This window comes from Musca autumnalis, unplaced genomic scaffold (assembly GCF_047663935.1).
Source record: "Musca autumnalis isolate F117 unplaced genomic scaffold, ASM4766393v1 scaffold_4, whole genome shotgun sequence".
Lineage (NCBI taxonomy): Eukaryota > Metazoa > Arthropoda > Insecta > Diptera > Muscidae > Musca > Musca autumnalis.
Window position 1 is genome coordinate 13,298,968 of NW_027411977.1, and position 16,517 is coordinate 13,315,484.

Genomic DNA, 16,517 nt, shown 5'->3' on the forward strand with positions numbered 1-16,517 from the left:
AAGGTTTTGTTTTGTGTAGTTTAGGAAATTTAAAATTAAAAATATGGGTAGCTGTGTAGCTACAGTGTACAGTACTATGAAATGAATTAAATCAATGAAATACTGGTAGTGTCTGCAGTGTTCACCATTTACATTTTAAATATTGTTTATTTATATTTTATTCCCTTTTCGCATACGAAGTAACGGGAACTTGCTAGTTAGTGTATATATATTCAAGATCAGCATAAAATTCAATATAACCATATCCGTCCGTTTATATTATATCCTAAGTTTTTATTGCTCCTATGATGTTTATTATTGAAAATGGGTTATATCGGTCCATGTTTTGATATAGCGCCCCATAGAACGGTACCTTCCGAGTTCCGGTATTTTGAAGATTTTAGCCGCATTATCTAATCGAAATGTCCAAAATGAACTTTGTCGGCGGTACAAACCAGTCACGCTGAGAATGGTTTTAGCCACATTAACCTACAATGACCGAAAATCGTATTTAGTCTTCCTTGGGTCATCAAAACTTTCCACCAGAAATTTTTCAGTATAGCTCCATAGAACGGTACCCCCCGGAATTTTTATGGTTTTAGCCACACAATCCTACAGAAACTCGTAAAATTCGATATATAGTCTACTTTGGAGATATACACCATTCATTTAATGAATTGCCCACATTTTGGTACAACGCCCTTATCACGGTATGGTAATATAATCAGGGTTTCGGAGTCGGAGTCTAGCAAATTTTGGTGGAGTCGGAGCAGGAGTCGTGATATAGATCAGCTGAAAATTGGGGAATATCTTTTTTTTAGCCATACGAAGAACGCTATTGCCTTTGGTGAAAATCAGTTCAGATTTGGATGTAGCTCCCACATATATTTTCGGCCCATTTCACGTATTTGCTGCCCCAAACACGCTATATATGTCTGATTCCGATGAATTTTTGAATGTGTGACTTCGGTCTAGAAATAAATGTGCCAAATAATATCGAAATCGGTTCGGATTTGGATATTGCTCCTATATATTTTTTTAATATTCACAGTGGTTTTTATCCTTTCCTTACTGGTTTTTTTGTACATTCTGTGGGAAAAAATCTGTCAGCAAAGCTTACTGATCCATTTTACTATTGAAATAATCATTTGCGACCATACAAAGTGTATATATTCTTGATCAGGGTGAAATTCTGAGTCGATCTATTGTAATCCGTCTATTGTAATCCATAAAACTGGAGCCTTTTGTTTCCAGGCAAGTTCGATGATGGACTACATCGGTCCACGTATTGGTATAGCCACATATAACAATACCATCGGATTTCAGTTATTTTGTCGTTTCAGAATTTGCTAAAATTTGACATTTAGGGTTCCTAGTGAGCCAAAAATGTATATTCCAAAAATTATGGACATGTTTTGGTATAACTATCATATAAAGGTGCCTCCCGATTTTCGATACTTTGAAGATTTTAGCTACAATATTTACCCGATAAAGCTGTAATTTGACTCTGAGGTTCTCTGCGGTTACGAAACTTATCCACCAAAAATTAGTAACGAACTTATTTGATATTTAAGGTTTTCAGTGGTCACGAGAGTTCTTCACCAAAAATCGTAAATATTGATATTGTATCATATAACGGTACTTCCCGATTTTCGATATTTTGAGGATTTTAGCTTCATTGTTTGACGGAACTACCGGCAACTTTACACTTGAGGTTGCCAGTGGTCACAAAACGTTCTCACTAAAAATGTTCAATATAGTTCCACTTTTTGGTATATGCCTCATCTAAGCGTACCTTCCGATTTTCGTTATTTCCAGAATTGTAGCTGTATATCTTTACCTAACATGCTGAAATTTGGTCACAACGCTTCTCCACCAAAAGTTGTCAGTATAGGACCCCGTTTTGGTATAGGCCTCATATAACGATACCTCCCATTTTCGGTACTATCATGAAACTTCCCAACCAAAAATTGTAAGCATAGGTTAATGTTTGGGTGTACCCATATAACAGTAATAACTCTCGATTTTCGGTATTTAGGGGGTCTTAGTTACATTGTTTGGCGGAACTATTAGTAATTTGGCATCAGTGTCCAAATTAGGAACCACGATAAGCTCTGGGCTTATATATATAATTGTTCCACAAACATCCCATACGGGACAAGGGAGACTTCTCTCGAGCTCTGGGCTTAGTCATGTTAAAACCGACTGTTCATAAAATAACAAGTAAAAAAGTATCAGTCGACATTGCCGACAGAGCCTGTGGGGATTGAAAAACTTTTTTTCCACACAAAAAAACTTACGTATTTAGGGCGGTTTTCAAAACAATATGGATAGGATTAAAGCGCAAACAATTGCGGGGATATCGATAGATAGGGCTTTTTTAAACTGAGTCTCGACAGTATTTAGAGTACCATTTTAGTGAATATTTTCGAACTTCAAATTTCATCTAATATTCGAAGAAATATTACGATATCCATAGTGTTGACGAACGCAGTATTCGGCTCGAGCCCTGCAGTCACTACATATGGTGCCAAAGGGGGTTTTTACAACTTTCGGGCTTTTTTCTCAAGAAGTATGGACATGCCCTTGAAAAAACTTTTACTGTCGTAATTGAGGCAACGAATGCAAGTTGCTTCAACAAAAATCAAAGTGATCCGAGAGCAGGTCTTAAAGTGAATTTATCCAAAAATACTGTCCACATTTGAACCTGATCTACATCTGGTAGATATATTAAGATGTGCAAAGTATGGACCAATTCGGCCGCTTCCTTCAAGAGTTACCGTACGTACAATTTTTCCCAACATTTTTGAACTTTTGTGGGGGAGGTACCTGAAGGAGTGGACCGATATGGTTTATCTTCGAACTTAAACTAAGTTTGCACAAAATATTACGAAGGCCACATTTTGGACCGAAATGGCATATCCGTTCGAGAGTTATCTTACGCTCCAACCACTGCACACGGTGTCATAGGGGTTTTTTGCACCTTTCAAGATATTTTCTCAGGAAGAATGGACTTGCCCCTGATGAAACTTGTACCGTCCTATGGGGGGGGGGCAGTGAATATAAGTTGCTACAACAAAAATCAAACTGAACTTTTCCGAAATTTTGTGTGGGGGGTACCCGAAGGAGTGGACCTATTGAGTCCATATTGAAATCTTATCTAAGTCTGGTACACATTTCACGATGTGCAAAGTATGGACCAAATTGGTTACTCCCTTCAAGAGTTATAGTGCGCACAAATTTTCCGAACATTTTCGAACTTTTGTCAGGAAGGTACCTGAAGGAGTAGGCTGATATGGCCCATCTTCGAACTTAAACTAAGTTTGGACAAAATATTACGATAGCCAAATTTCGGACCAAATCGGCTCATCCGTTTGAGAGTTATCGTGAGCATCAGCCAGCCAGACAGACGGACGAACATTGCTAAATCGACTCCAAATTGTCTGAAACACATTTCGCCCAAACATACTTGGGGTCTAAAACCATTATTTCAAGGAGGCACATTTTGTCGGTATGAAAGTGTGTATACCTTTTCTAGCCTAAAGGCTGAGGGTATAAAAATCGGCATTTAACATATTTTTGTTCCAAAAGTGACTCACATTCGGATATTCTGAATTCTATCTTTACCCTTTCGTTAAACAACATTAAGGTACTTATTTTCATTTATTAACCTGACCAAAAAACCTAATAAAAACATCTATAAGAGTAAGGTACTTTTCGTAACTTTTTAGTTCGAATTTCCTAAAATGCCGCCGTATATTAGCGCTAAATCCCAACAATCACTAACATTCCAAATTTCAGAATGCTAGCTTTACCCTTTCAATATATTCAATGATACAGCATTTAGTATCTTTTAGTACTCTTCCCATTTAGTATTTTTTAGTAAATTCCCAAAGGCCAACGATAATTGCCCCTGGGCACCAGCAGTGACCCACATTGCATGCTGTGCATATACCGTGTTCCAGCATTTTGCACCTTTTGGTACTTTTCGTATACTTCCAGCAAGATTTTTTCAAAAATCATGCCTTCACACCAACAATAATCCACATTCAAATTTTAAGGGTCTAGCTTCAGCGGTTTCTCCTCGTTGTTTATGCATATGCCAGTCGGCCACCCCACTTATTCCGATGATATTTTATACATTAAGATATACTTCCTAGCTCAAAGATAATTTGTTAATATCGATAATAAACATGCTTACCCTCCATGAATTAATTTACTTAATTGTACCATTTTGTTGTCTTTGCAGATATCCCAGTTTCCAAATTTATAATGACATTGATAAACTTTCACTAATCCACAATTTTACCCTCGATCGCTATGACCCGCAGAGAATAATACAATCCTCAGATAATGTAATGGCACTTCGAATTGATATACCGGCGAATTCTTTAGCTGGTAGAAAAATCAAAGCTCGCTATACATCAGATGACGTTTCACCATGCCCCGCAAATATCGATGAAAACAACAAGGCCGGATTTATTGAAATTCGTGATAAACAATTGCCCTTCAATGGAAATTATGTTTGTCGAACTAAAATCGCTATTAATCCCGGAAACACTCTTGTCTTTAATATTAGCAAATTCGAATATAAACATGTGATTGGAAGTCGTATCACGCATATACCTCTTACATTTGTAGATGGCATAGCTGCGACAAATTATGCCGAAAATCTAACAGGCGTTTTGCAACCCCATACATATTCGAATGGGGAATGGCGTATAAAGCAGACAAATTTTGAGCGTGTCCATCAACTGACAATGAATTATCGCTTACACAAATGTGGTGGTCAAATATTCCATGATGCTGAAAATTATCGAGCGGAAATTTCTGACATTGTCGATCCAAATTATGGACCCTTGGTGTGTGTCTGGTCTTTAATAATCCCATTAAATTTCATTAGTTCCGAATCGGAACATCGTTTGTTTGGTAATTTCACATTTAGTGACAGTTGTGATCGGGAATTTGTCACCATCAAAGAAGGTCAATGGTATTCGGGTGTTGTGAAAAAAATTTGCAAAGACAATTCAAATGACTTGGCAAACTACACTCTGACAAATCGCATAACCTATGTGACCTATCAAACCGACAACTTCAACTCCCAGAAATCTCGCATTGTCATAGAAACGAAGAAAGCCTTAAAATGTGGTAGTGAGACCAAACTTACTCTCTATGGCACCATGCGTAATGAGATAAGTCGGGAGCTTTATAAGGACAATCAAGAATGCTCTTGGATATTTTATACTATACCGGGTCGTTTTATACAACTGGAGTTCATAAATCGCTTCTTTATTGAAGAGTCAAAAAATTGTACCAAAGACTATTTGGAAGTACAACATGAAGAAGATGGCCTATGGTTAACGGATGGACGTTATTGTGGCCGCAGCTTGCCGCCAGGTCTGAATGCAACTTCATCTCGTGTACAATTGGTCTTTCGAACAGATGAGGCCATCAGAGGCGATGGCTTTACATTTTTGGTACGCAGCTCATGCTCGGTAATGGTAAATGTTAGCTCAACGGTGCGCAGACTTGTTAGTCCCGCGCCATCGCCATATGGGCGACAACTTGAGCGTTGCAGTTATGTCTTCCAAAGCAATGACAGTCAACGCATGATAAGTGTCCGGGTCATATATGATAAAGAATCACAGAGAACTAACTGGTTTGGTATGGGTAGATGTGCACAATCGTTTACAGCTATCAAACGCAATGAAAATGGTGAGGATCAAATGGGAGAGAAGACTTGTCAACAGGACTTCGAAGAGTCTGCTCTGAAATATCTAAAACTAAGCTATGAAGGTTACAATATTCGCAACTTTGTCATTGAGTATAGTTTGGAAAGTTGTAATGCCAACATTACCTCCTCTCACTATACAATACGACCGCTCAAACATGAAATTTCTAAGGGAGTGTATGCCAATAACATGAATTGCCTTTGGTATATAACAGCCCCAAAAGACCATTCAATATTGGTGAAATTTAAATATTTCGATACGGAGGAAAATTTCGATCACCTCAGCATTTTTACGGGTCAAATTATGCAGGATGATAAGCTTGTGACAAAACTCAGTGGCAATCATAGTGACAACCCTCCAGAAATTCTAATCGATCACAATGCGGCGGTGGTAAATGCTATCTCAGATATATCGAATACGGCCAGGGGGTTTGAGGCGCAAATCATATTCCTGCGTAGCTGTAATGAACGCATTGCCCTAACAGAAGGCAACACGCTTGTTAACCTGGCTCGAAACTACAAATTGTCAGGGGACGAAGATGAATGGCAAATTTGTCTCTATCGAATTAATGCCCCCAAAGGACATCGTATTCAGATGAACTTCAATAAACTGCAGATCAATGGAAATACACCAGCATGTTTGAACTCGATAACAGGTTGCGAGATTTCCAACTGTAACACAATGGAAATATTCGATGGACCAGCTGATATGAAACAATCATCTATGGGCAAAATTTGCTCCAAACCCAATTCAACATATTTCAGTTCCACTGAAGATGCCATAATTAAGTTCTCAGCCAAAGAAGCAGGTCAACATAGTTTTGAAATCATCTTAACAATGGAAAAAACTGAATGTGGCCCCAAAATGGAATACTACTTAGGAGATAGTAAGGTAAGGCCCTCCTCCCTTCATCATAATTATTTTCTTCCATAAACATTCAAATATCAAATTTGTTTCAGAATTTAAGCATAGCTTTTCCCCAAAATGGTGACAGCTTTTATGCTCCAAATGTCCACTGTACATGGCAGCTACATGCCACCTATCCTGTTGTGTTGCAATTCAAATATATCGATTTACAGAATATCTCTCAGGTCAATGGTAAATGTTTCGATTACATAAAATTAAGTTATGACGGTGTAAGTTTAATTTTGAGATCTTAATGTGGATTGGATTTTTGTTAATTAAAGTTTTTTTTCCAGAATGTTGACGAACTATGTGGTCACAGCTTGAATTATATTATACACTTAAATCCATACTATTATCGTACGGATGATCAACCGGTTAACCTCACTGTCGATATAACATTCCACAGTGATGCAAACACGCAAGGAAAGGGTTTTGAATTAGCAGTATTACGTCAGATAGGTAAGTAGGGTCATTGAAAAGATGGGTTTCAGTCTAAAATTCAAGAGGGTATAGTGGGGTTATTTACGTAGAATTTTAAGTAATTTGTGCATCTCAGTTTATTCCTTCCGTCAACAGTAGCAACAAGGTGGTAACATAATTGTCATTGACGATTTCAAAGCTCATACCAGCTATCGGACCATTCCGCGGTGTTCTTATCCGATCTTGATAGAAATAGTTTTTGGAGTTCTCCGGACATTTCTTACCATTGTCGGTCCATCGCTCCTTTAATTAACATCTTGACAAACAGAGGTCGCACTAAATTCTGCACACAATCCACGGGGTATAAACCAAGCGATTTCATTGAGTCCGACCAGTACACATTCGTGAATTATAATAAAACCAACGGGCATGGCTTCACGATATTCATTGACGATTCTTTACACTATTTTCTGCCGCTCGCAAGGCCGAAAATCGCTTCATTCCATCAGGTGGAATTTCTCTAATCAAAACAAATTCTCCATTTAGGCTCTCCCAATTAACACAAAAATGCAACATCTTACGAATAAATTGCTCTATTGCACGCATAAATAAAAATTTTTGTTCTCTAGGGCAGTCGTTCCTAGTGGCCAAAAAATGTGCTTAAAATGGACACTATTATTTTCTAGCGCAGTCGTAATACAACATCTCGTCCACTCCTCAATTAATTCCAATCAGATAATTTGCATTTACAATACACGGTGCTCTTGAAGCAAATTTAAATGGAAGGTGCTTGCACCTGGGAAGTTTTTGCGGATTCTGGAACTACAATGTTCATAGATGAGAAAAATAAATAAATGTGATTCAAGTTGACATTTTTATGGGTTGTTCAGTTTTTCACGATTTTGCTTAGAAACCGCAAGGTCTATCAAAATAGGACTAAAAAAATATTGTAGCAATGAAAATTCTCTACAAGAGTGATCTTTATGGTATTTTCGTAGGTTTTACCATTTTTAAGATATAGAAGTTCAAATTGGGACAATACACTGACTGTATCGCCCCCTTATAAAACACTGACTGTATCGCCCCCTTATAAGTAAATTATCCTAGGTTGTACCATTTTTTAAATATATAAGTTTAAGTTGGGAATTTGCAGTCATGACATTGTTTTAAAAGGGGGCGATACAGAATTGAATTGTCCCAATTTGAACTTCTATATCACAAAAACGGTAAAACCGACGAGACAACCAACCATAAAGGCCAATCTTGTAGAGAATTTTCAAAGCTACAACATTTTCTTTAGTCCCATTTTGATAGGACTTGCGGTTTCTAAGCAAAATCGTGAAAACCTAAAAAACCCTTAAAACTGCCAACCTAAATCGCGATTTATTTAAAAAGCTCTCCGACGATTTTTTTTTTTTGTTTTCTGATTTTTCTCATCTATGAACATTGTAGTTTCAGAATCCGCAAAAACTTCCCAGGTGCAAGCATCATCCATTTAAATTTGCTTCAAAAGCACCGTGAGTATTACAATAAACGATATACTCGTATGGACAAAATTTGATGTTTTGTGAGTAAAATATACAAAAACAAGTAAAAAAGTATTAGTCGACATTGCCGACAGAGATATACCCTCAGCCTGTGTGGATTGAAATACTTTTTTTCCAAAAAAAAACTTACGCATTCAAGGGGGGTTTTCAAAACAATATGGATAGGATTAAAGCGCAAACATTTGCGGGTATAATGATAGATAGGGTTTTTTTTTAAACTAAGTTTCGACAATATTTAGAGTACCATTTTAGCGAATATTTTCGAAATTTTCGAATGTCCACTCCTTCCACCTTCGAATTTCATCTAATATTCGAAGAAATATTACGATATCCACAGTGTAGACGAACGCAGTATTCGGTTCGAGCTCTCCAGTCACTAGACATGATTCCATAGGGAGTTTTTACAACTTTCGGGCTTTTTTCTCAAGAAGTATGGACTTGCCCTTGAAAAAACTTTTACTGTCGTAATTGAGGCAGCGAATGCAAGTTGCTTCAACAAAAATCAAAGTGATCCGAGAACAGGTCTTAAGTGAATTTTTCCAAAAATGTGTGTGAAAGGTACCCGACGGAGTGGACAAATATAGTCCATATTCGATCCTGACCTATACCTGGTTGATATATTAGGATGTGTAATGTATGGACCAAATCTGTCACTCCCATCCAGAGTTATCGTACGCACAATTTTTCCGAACATTTTTGAACTTTTGTGGGGGAGGTACCTGAAGGAGTGGACCGATATGGCTCTCTTCGCACTTAAACTAAGCTTGCACAAAATATTACGAAGGCCACATTTTGGACCGAAACGACAGATCCGTTCGAGAGTTATCTTACGCTTCAACCACTACACGCGGTGCCATAAGGGTTTTTTGCACCTTTCAGGCTATTTTCTCAGGAAGCATGGACTGATGAAACTTGTACCGTCGTATGGGGGGCAGTGAATATAAGTTGCTACAACAAAAATCAATGCGATTCGAGAGCAGGCCCTAAACTGAACTTTTCCGAAATTTTGTGTGGGAGGTACCCGAAAGAATGGACCGATTGAGTCCATATTAAAACCTTATTTAAGTCTGGTACACATTTCACGATGTGCAATGTATGGACCAAATCGGTTACTCCCTTCAAATTTTCCGAACATTTCCGAACTTTTGTGGGGGAGGAACCTGAAGGAGTAGACCGATATGGCCCATCTTTGAACTTAAACTAAGTTTGGACAAAATATTACGATAGCCAAGTTTTGGACCAAATCGGCTCCGTTTGAGAGTTATCGTGCGCACCAGCCAGCCAGACAGACAGATGGAAGGACATTGCTAAATCGACTCCAAATTGTCTGAAACTCATTTCGTCCAAATATACTTGGGGTCTAAAACCATTATTTCGATGAGGCACATTTTGCCCGTATGAAAGTTGTATATACCCTTTCTAGCTTAAAGGCTGAGGGTAAAAAATGTCTAAAAAATTAGCATTTTGGGCCTTGCCTCTGGCTACGTCGGCGGGTATGACATTCGAAGCAATGCCAGAGAAGTCTTATCCTTAAAGCATGAGCTTCGAAGGAGAATCTAAGAAAACAAATTAACTTCAAAATGATCTTCGTTACAATAGATAAAATAACAAGTAAGAACGTCGTTAAAGACCCTCGAAATACATTAAAGTGGCCAATACCGGCTAGACAAGTTTAAAACATTCGGTGGTATATTGGAGCCAAAATCTTTAGAAAATCGGAGGCTATATGAAGACGTGGAACAAAACCTAAAAATTTCATTTGGAAACTTGTATAACCCCCACGAACACTTAGAACCCAATTTCAGCCGTTTCGGTGGGATATTGAACCACAACCTTCAAAATACCGAAAGTCTGGTGGTACCGTTCTATGGACGATATAGCCTGTTTTCAATACCAAACACGCTAGTAGTAATAGAAATTTCTATACCAAATTATAAAAATCTATCTTAAAAATTGTGAGCTGTATCTTGATTTCAACCGACGGACGGACGGATCAAAAATACATTAAACATATACTTTATAGAGTCTCCGACGAATATTTCGATGTGTTACAAACGGAATGAAAAATTTAATTATAACCTGCATATTATGTTGGATGGTATAAAAAGTCTCTCTGTTCAGAGAGGTTTTTCCTAATATAACCGATGAGCACCTATCAGTTAATGACATCTTAGAAAGTCCCATGAGCTTGGCAGGAACACAAATTCTAGACATAGTGCAGAATTCCTTTCTTCTTAATATGCTGCACGGTAAAGATTTGGTACACATATTTTTCAGTTATTTGGTTCTGGTTCCACTGTGTTCAGATTCAAAAATTCTGCAACATGCACTGTCTGAGTTCATACCTGTCATGGTTTAGCTGAATAATTAAACAAATGCTGCGATTAGTGCGTTCCGAATCCACATGCTGGGTATGTGTTGGATATGGTGCTACCAATTCGGGACCAATACGAATTGGGTAAAACCACTCGATTTTGTCGTGGTGTTCTTTTACTGTGATGGGTGGGGGTGGTCTCCGAGTACGACACAACTGCACCAGTGTTAATGTGATTCAAACCCGTCTGATAAGCTAGTTGATCTAGAGGTTTTCGTTTGCCCCATTGCATATTTCTCTCTAGATCATGAAGATCTCTTCTGACGTGCCTGTCTGGTAAAATCTTGGTCTCCTCATGAAGATCGCCCACTGGTGTCATGAGGTCGGCATTCTGGTTTGAATATTATTGAACTGCATGTCGCTATCATTGGCATACCACACTAGTGCCGGCCTATTGCTTTGCTGCCAGTGCTGCCGGTCAGGGGCTTGAGGACCATGTTTCTACTTCTGATCTTGTCGCAACTATCTGCGGATTGTATGAACGACTTAAACAAGTCGAACGTTATATCCAATATTTTGGGATTGGAATCAGGACACCACTAAATATATATTCATGGGAAGCCTCATTTTAGCCGTCCAGGTGGTGAATAGTATGGTAGTATGGTATATTTTTATATTCTTCAGATGGAAAAACTGATTGTTAATTGAGGACACTTGTCAAATATTTAGTTCCAGGTTAATCAAGTGGCTGAATCATTACCATTTATAGTCCGTGAAACTATTATCTGATGTTGTCTGGTTATTTCTCAGCTGTCGTATGGACCTGATAAGTAAAGCTTGGGAAATGTGCCGGGACAAAAGTAATCAGTTTGATCATTTTCGACTTGTTATGCGGAAGATAGGGCTTTCTTTCCTTTTCTGCATAAACCCATTTCGTGTTTCTATTGATTGCAGAACAGTCCTGTATTACATGACATTTCTGGTCACACCACCACACATATTTTTTATGACTTTTTCAGGTGCAAACCAAACTCATACTCAATTAAGTGGAAGAATAAGAAGATCTCATAGCCTTACCTTTACGAATGACACTATTATGGTTCCCGAAATATACAATATTAATTTGTATATAACAGATCTATATTCAAGAGATGTGGCCAATTGTGATCCTTTGGACCTGCAGGTAACTACTTTCAAATACATAAACACATACAATATTGAAACACACACATACATAAATACAAATATTATTTATTATTTGCAGGTCATTGATCTTAAAACGAATAAAAGTCTATTTAACAGCTGTACGGGTTCAGTTACCGAATATCCGATTTTCACTACCACCAATCGTGTTCTCATTAAGCAACGAAACCTTTATATGCTAAATATACATTACTGGGTTAGTGATCGAAATTATAGTCCCGGTTGTGGTGGCATTTTCCATGCCAAAGAAGCTTTTATGGCTAGTCCACCTTATGAGAATGATCGTAATTTTTCAGAATGCTATTGGAATATTACACTGCCAGCGCCAAATAAAATACGAGTGCAGTTCTTAAGTAAGTAATATGAAGTATATCCTATGTGAAACTGAGTAACATCTATATGTTTCGTATTTCCTCCAGAATTCAACATGGGTTCCGATGTCAATTGCCATTTGGATAATGTCAAGATTTATGAAATTATGATAGACAATTCCCAGAAGTTATTAACAACTTTATGTGGCACAAATGTTCCCGATGACATTGTAACTTCCTCAAATCGTGTTACGATTGTTTCCAAAAAATCGCCAAATTTCGATGGTACTGGTTGGTATTTGAAGTATGAAGTTGGAACGGATTCTACTGAGAAGGAAATTTGGTGATATTGGGAAAGGGAATGAAGTGTTAAATGAAGTGTTTAATTTGTTCACTAATATATTGAAATAAAATATATACATAAAACTATAATTCGTTTTTATTATACGGATATGCAGTAAATAAATGGATTTGGTATTAAGGGGTGACAGCACATGTAAATTTTAGAAAATCGAAAAAAATTATTGACTTTTTTTAAAGTATATGTAGCATAAAATAGGTGGTCAAATTTTGAAGTCGGTCGGAACCAAGTTGGGTGTTAGAAGGGAAAACTTCATTGTGGTTTGTATGAAGCATAGAAACGGGCTTTTCTTGAAATGACATTTTGTAAACGGTGCTAACTCTAGCCCAAAAACTAAGAAACCGATTGTCATATAATCCTTTGGGCTTATCAAGGACATCAAAATCTAGTCCTTCATCGATCGATTTTATTTTAATTTTTTTACCGTTTTATGACCAAAAACTTTCAGTTTTTAAGCCAACAATTTAAATTTTGATTTTTGTTTCAACATTTCCGTAAACCCAAGTATTTTTTAAAAAAAATCGATCTATGAAGGGCTAGTTCTTTATATTATTAATCACGGTGCTCTTAAAGCAACTTTAAAGGATAGGTGCTTACACCTGGGAAGTTTTTGCGGATTCTGAAACTACAATGTTCATAGATGAGAAAAATCCAAAAAACAAAAACAAAATCGCTGGAGCGCTCTTTAAATAAATCGCGATTCAAGTCGGAATTTTTAAGGCTTTTTTAGGTTTTCACGAGTTTGCTTGGAAATGTTGTAGCTATGAAAATTCTGTACATGATTGACCTGTATGGTATTTTGGTAGGTTTTACCGTTTTTGAGATATATGTAGAAGTTCAAATTGGGACAATGCACTGACTGTATCGTCTCCTTACACTATGCAACACTGAAAATGCAAACAACTTCTAGTATGCCCTAGTAAGGTTTTGTCCTGTCAGATCCAGTTCGGATTTTATGGCCTCATCTAAACCGGGCTAAATCTACACTTTTAGAACATTCTGAAACTCTAAAATCTTTACTTCATGTTGTTTCAGCGGTATTTTGCATCATATCTTTTACAACACGTATATCAAACACAGTTCACACCAACAGTTTATTCTCGCATTTCGGATTTCACTACATTATTGACGGTGCCGTTACATAACTCCCAACGGACATAACTCCCAAAACGATTTTGGGACTTATGTCCGCCTTGGTTTGCGGACATAACACCCAATTTTTTTGGGAGCTATGTCCAAACCCCCCCTTGCAGACATAAGTCCCAATGGGGGTTATGTCCGTTTTTAAAATTTAAGTTCATATATATTTTTCATTTCATAATGTAATTTATAATTAATTCCAAATTTTTAAGAATATTAAGTACAAAATTAGTAGTATCCAATACAAATCGAACTATATTCAAAATTTGCCATCAAACCTATTTTAAAGGAAAATAAAAAGGTTTTGTTAAAATTTGAAAAAAGAAAAGTGCCGCCGCCGAAAATATTTAAAAAAAAATCGCAAGATTTTTTACCAAGTTATTTTCACTATTTAAGAAATTAAAAAGTTTTTGTTAAAATTTCCAAACACATTTTCACAATTTAACTAGATAAAAAGTTTCTGTAAAAATATTTAAATATTTTCTGAAAACCGAAAAGGCGTAAATATTTTTGAACAAGTATCAGTCGGCTTTGCCGACAGAGATATACCCTCAGCCTGTGCAAATTGAAACACTTTTTTTCACAAAAAAAACTTATGTATTTAGGGGGTTTCAAAATGTTGGTCGTATGAACCGACAAAAATGGTGATTAGGAATGGACCGATATAAACCATGAGGGTGCCATAGCGGGTTTTTACACCCATCGGGCTGTTTTCTCAAGAAGTATGGACTTGTGTGGGGTAGGTACCTGAAGGAGTGAACCGATATGGCTTATCTACGAACTTAATGTAGGTTTGGACAGAATATTACGAAGGCCAGATTTTGGCCGGAATCGGCATTTCCGTTCGAGAATTATCTTGCGTTTTTCAACTTTCAGGCTATTTTTTCAGGAAGTATGGACTTGCCCTTGAGGTAAATTGTACCTTCGTATAGGGGACAGTGAATACAAGATGTTACAACAAAAACCAAGGCGATTCGAGAGCAGGTCCTAAACTGAACTTTTCCGAAATTTTGTGTGGTAGGTACTCGAAGGAGTTTACCGATTGAGTTCATATTGGAACCTCATTTAAGTCTGGTAGAAACTTCATAATGTGCAAAGTATGGACCAAATCGGTTATTCCCTTTAAGAGTTATCGTACGCACAAATTTTCTGAACATTTTCGAACTTTTATGGGGGAGGTACCGGAAGGAGTGGACCGATATAATCCATCTTTGAACTTGAACTAAGTTTGGACAAAATATTACGAAAGCCAAAGTTTGGACCGATTCGGCAGATCCGTTCGAGAGTTATCTTGCGCTCCAACCACTACACACGGTGTCATAGGGTTCTTGTAACATTCAGGCTATTTTCTCAGGAAGTATGGACTTGCCCCTAATGAAACTTACAGCGTCGTATAGAGGACAGTAAATACAACTTGCGTAAACAAAAATCAACGCGATTCGAGACCAGGTCCTAAACTGAACTTTTCCGAAATTTTGTGTGGAAGGTACCCGAAGGAGTGGACCGATTGAGCCCATATTGGAACCTCATCTAAGTTTGGTAGAAATTACACGCTGTGCAAAGTATGGACCAAATCGGTTATTCCCTACAAGAGTTATCGTGCGCACAAGTTTTGCGACAATTTTTAAACATTTGTGGGGGAGGTACCTGAAGGAGTGGACCTATACGGCCCATCTTCGAACTTAAATCGAATCTGGGCAAAATATTTCGATACCCAAAATTTGAACCGAATCGATTGATCTGTTCGAGAGTTATCGTGCGCACCAGCCTGCCAGACAGACAGACAGACGGACGGACATTGCTAGATCTACTCAAAATTGTCTGAAACGGATATCGTACAAACATACTTGGGGTCTAAAACCATTATTTCGATGAGGCACATTTTTGGTCGTATCAAAGTGTAAATACCCTCTTTAGCCTAAAGGCTGAGGGTATAAAAAACTCATGCGATGTTTTTTCACAAAAATATTTTCACAGTTTAAGAAGATAAAATGTTTTAGCAAAAATATTCAAATGCCTTAATAACAAGTAAAAAAGTATCAGTCGGCTTTGCCGACAGAGATATACCCTCAGCCTGTGTATATTGGAACAATTTTTTACACCCTTTGGGCTGTTTTCTCAAGAAGTATGGACTTGCCCCTGAAAAAAACTTTTGCCGTCGTAATTGAGGCAGCGAATGCAAGATGCTTCAACAAAAATAAAAGTGATTCGAGAGCAGGTCTTAAAGTGAACTTATCCGAAATTTTGTGTGGGAGGTTCCAGATGGAGTAGACAAATATAGTCCATATTTGAACCTGATCTATATCAGGAAGATATATTCGGATGTGTAAAGTATGGACCAATTCGGCCACTCCCTTCAAGAGTTATCGTACGAACAATTTTTCCGAACTTTTTTGAACTTTTGTGGGGGAGGTACCTGAAGGAGTGGACCGATATGGCTTATCTTCGAACTTAAACTATGTTTAGACAAAATATTACTACGTATTATTACTCGTAAAGCTAAATGTTGGACCGAATCGGCAGATCCGATCTAGAGTTATCTTGCGCTCCAACCACCTCACACGGTGTCATTGCGGTTTTTTGCAACTTTCATGCTATTTTCTT

General features: G+C 37.5%; 1 protein-coding gene across 1 annotated transcript in view; it reads left to right on the forward strand.

Annotated features, from left to right (window-relative positions):
• LOC141401825 (cubilin homolog) overlaps nucleotides 1-12,838 on the forward strand; it is a 47,379-nt gene extending 34,541 nt beyond the window's left edge. Inside the window, exons 17-22 of the mRNA XM_073982348.1 lie at nucleotides 4,229-6,602; nucleotides 6,671-6,847; nucleotides 6,911-7,076; nucleotides 11,918-12,081; nucleotides 12,163-12,454; nucleotides 12,521-12,838. Coding sequence (XP_073838449.1) covers nucleotides 4,229-6,602; nucleotides 6,671-6,847; nucleotides 6,911-7,076; nucleotides 11,918-12,081; nucleotides 12,163-12,454; nucleotides 12,521-12,759 — 3,412 coding nt within the window. The 3' untranslated portion in view covers nucleotides 12,760-12,838. The remainder of the gene's footprint in view (nucleotides 1-4,228; nucleotides 6,603-6,670; nucleotides 6,848-6,910; nucleotides 7,077-11,917; nucleotides 12,082-12,162; nucleotides 12,455-12,520) is intronic.
• Nucleotides 12,839-16,517: the final 3,679 nt, after the last annotated feature.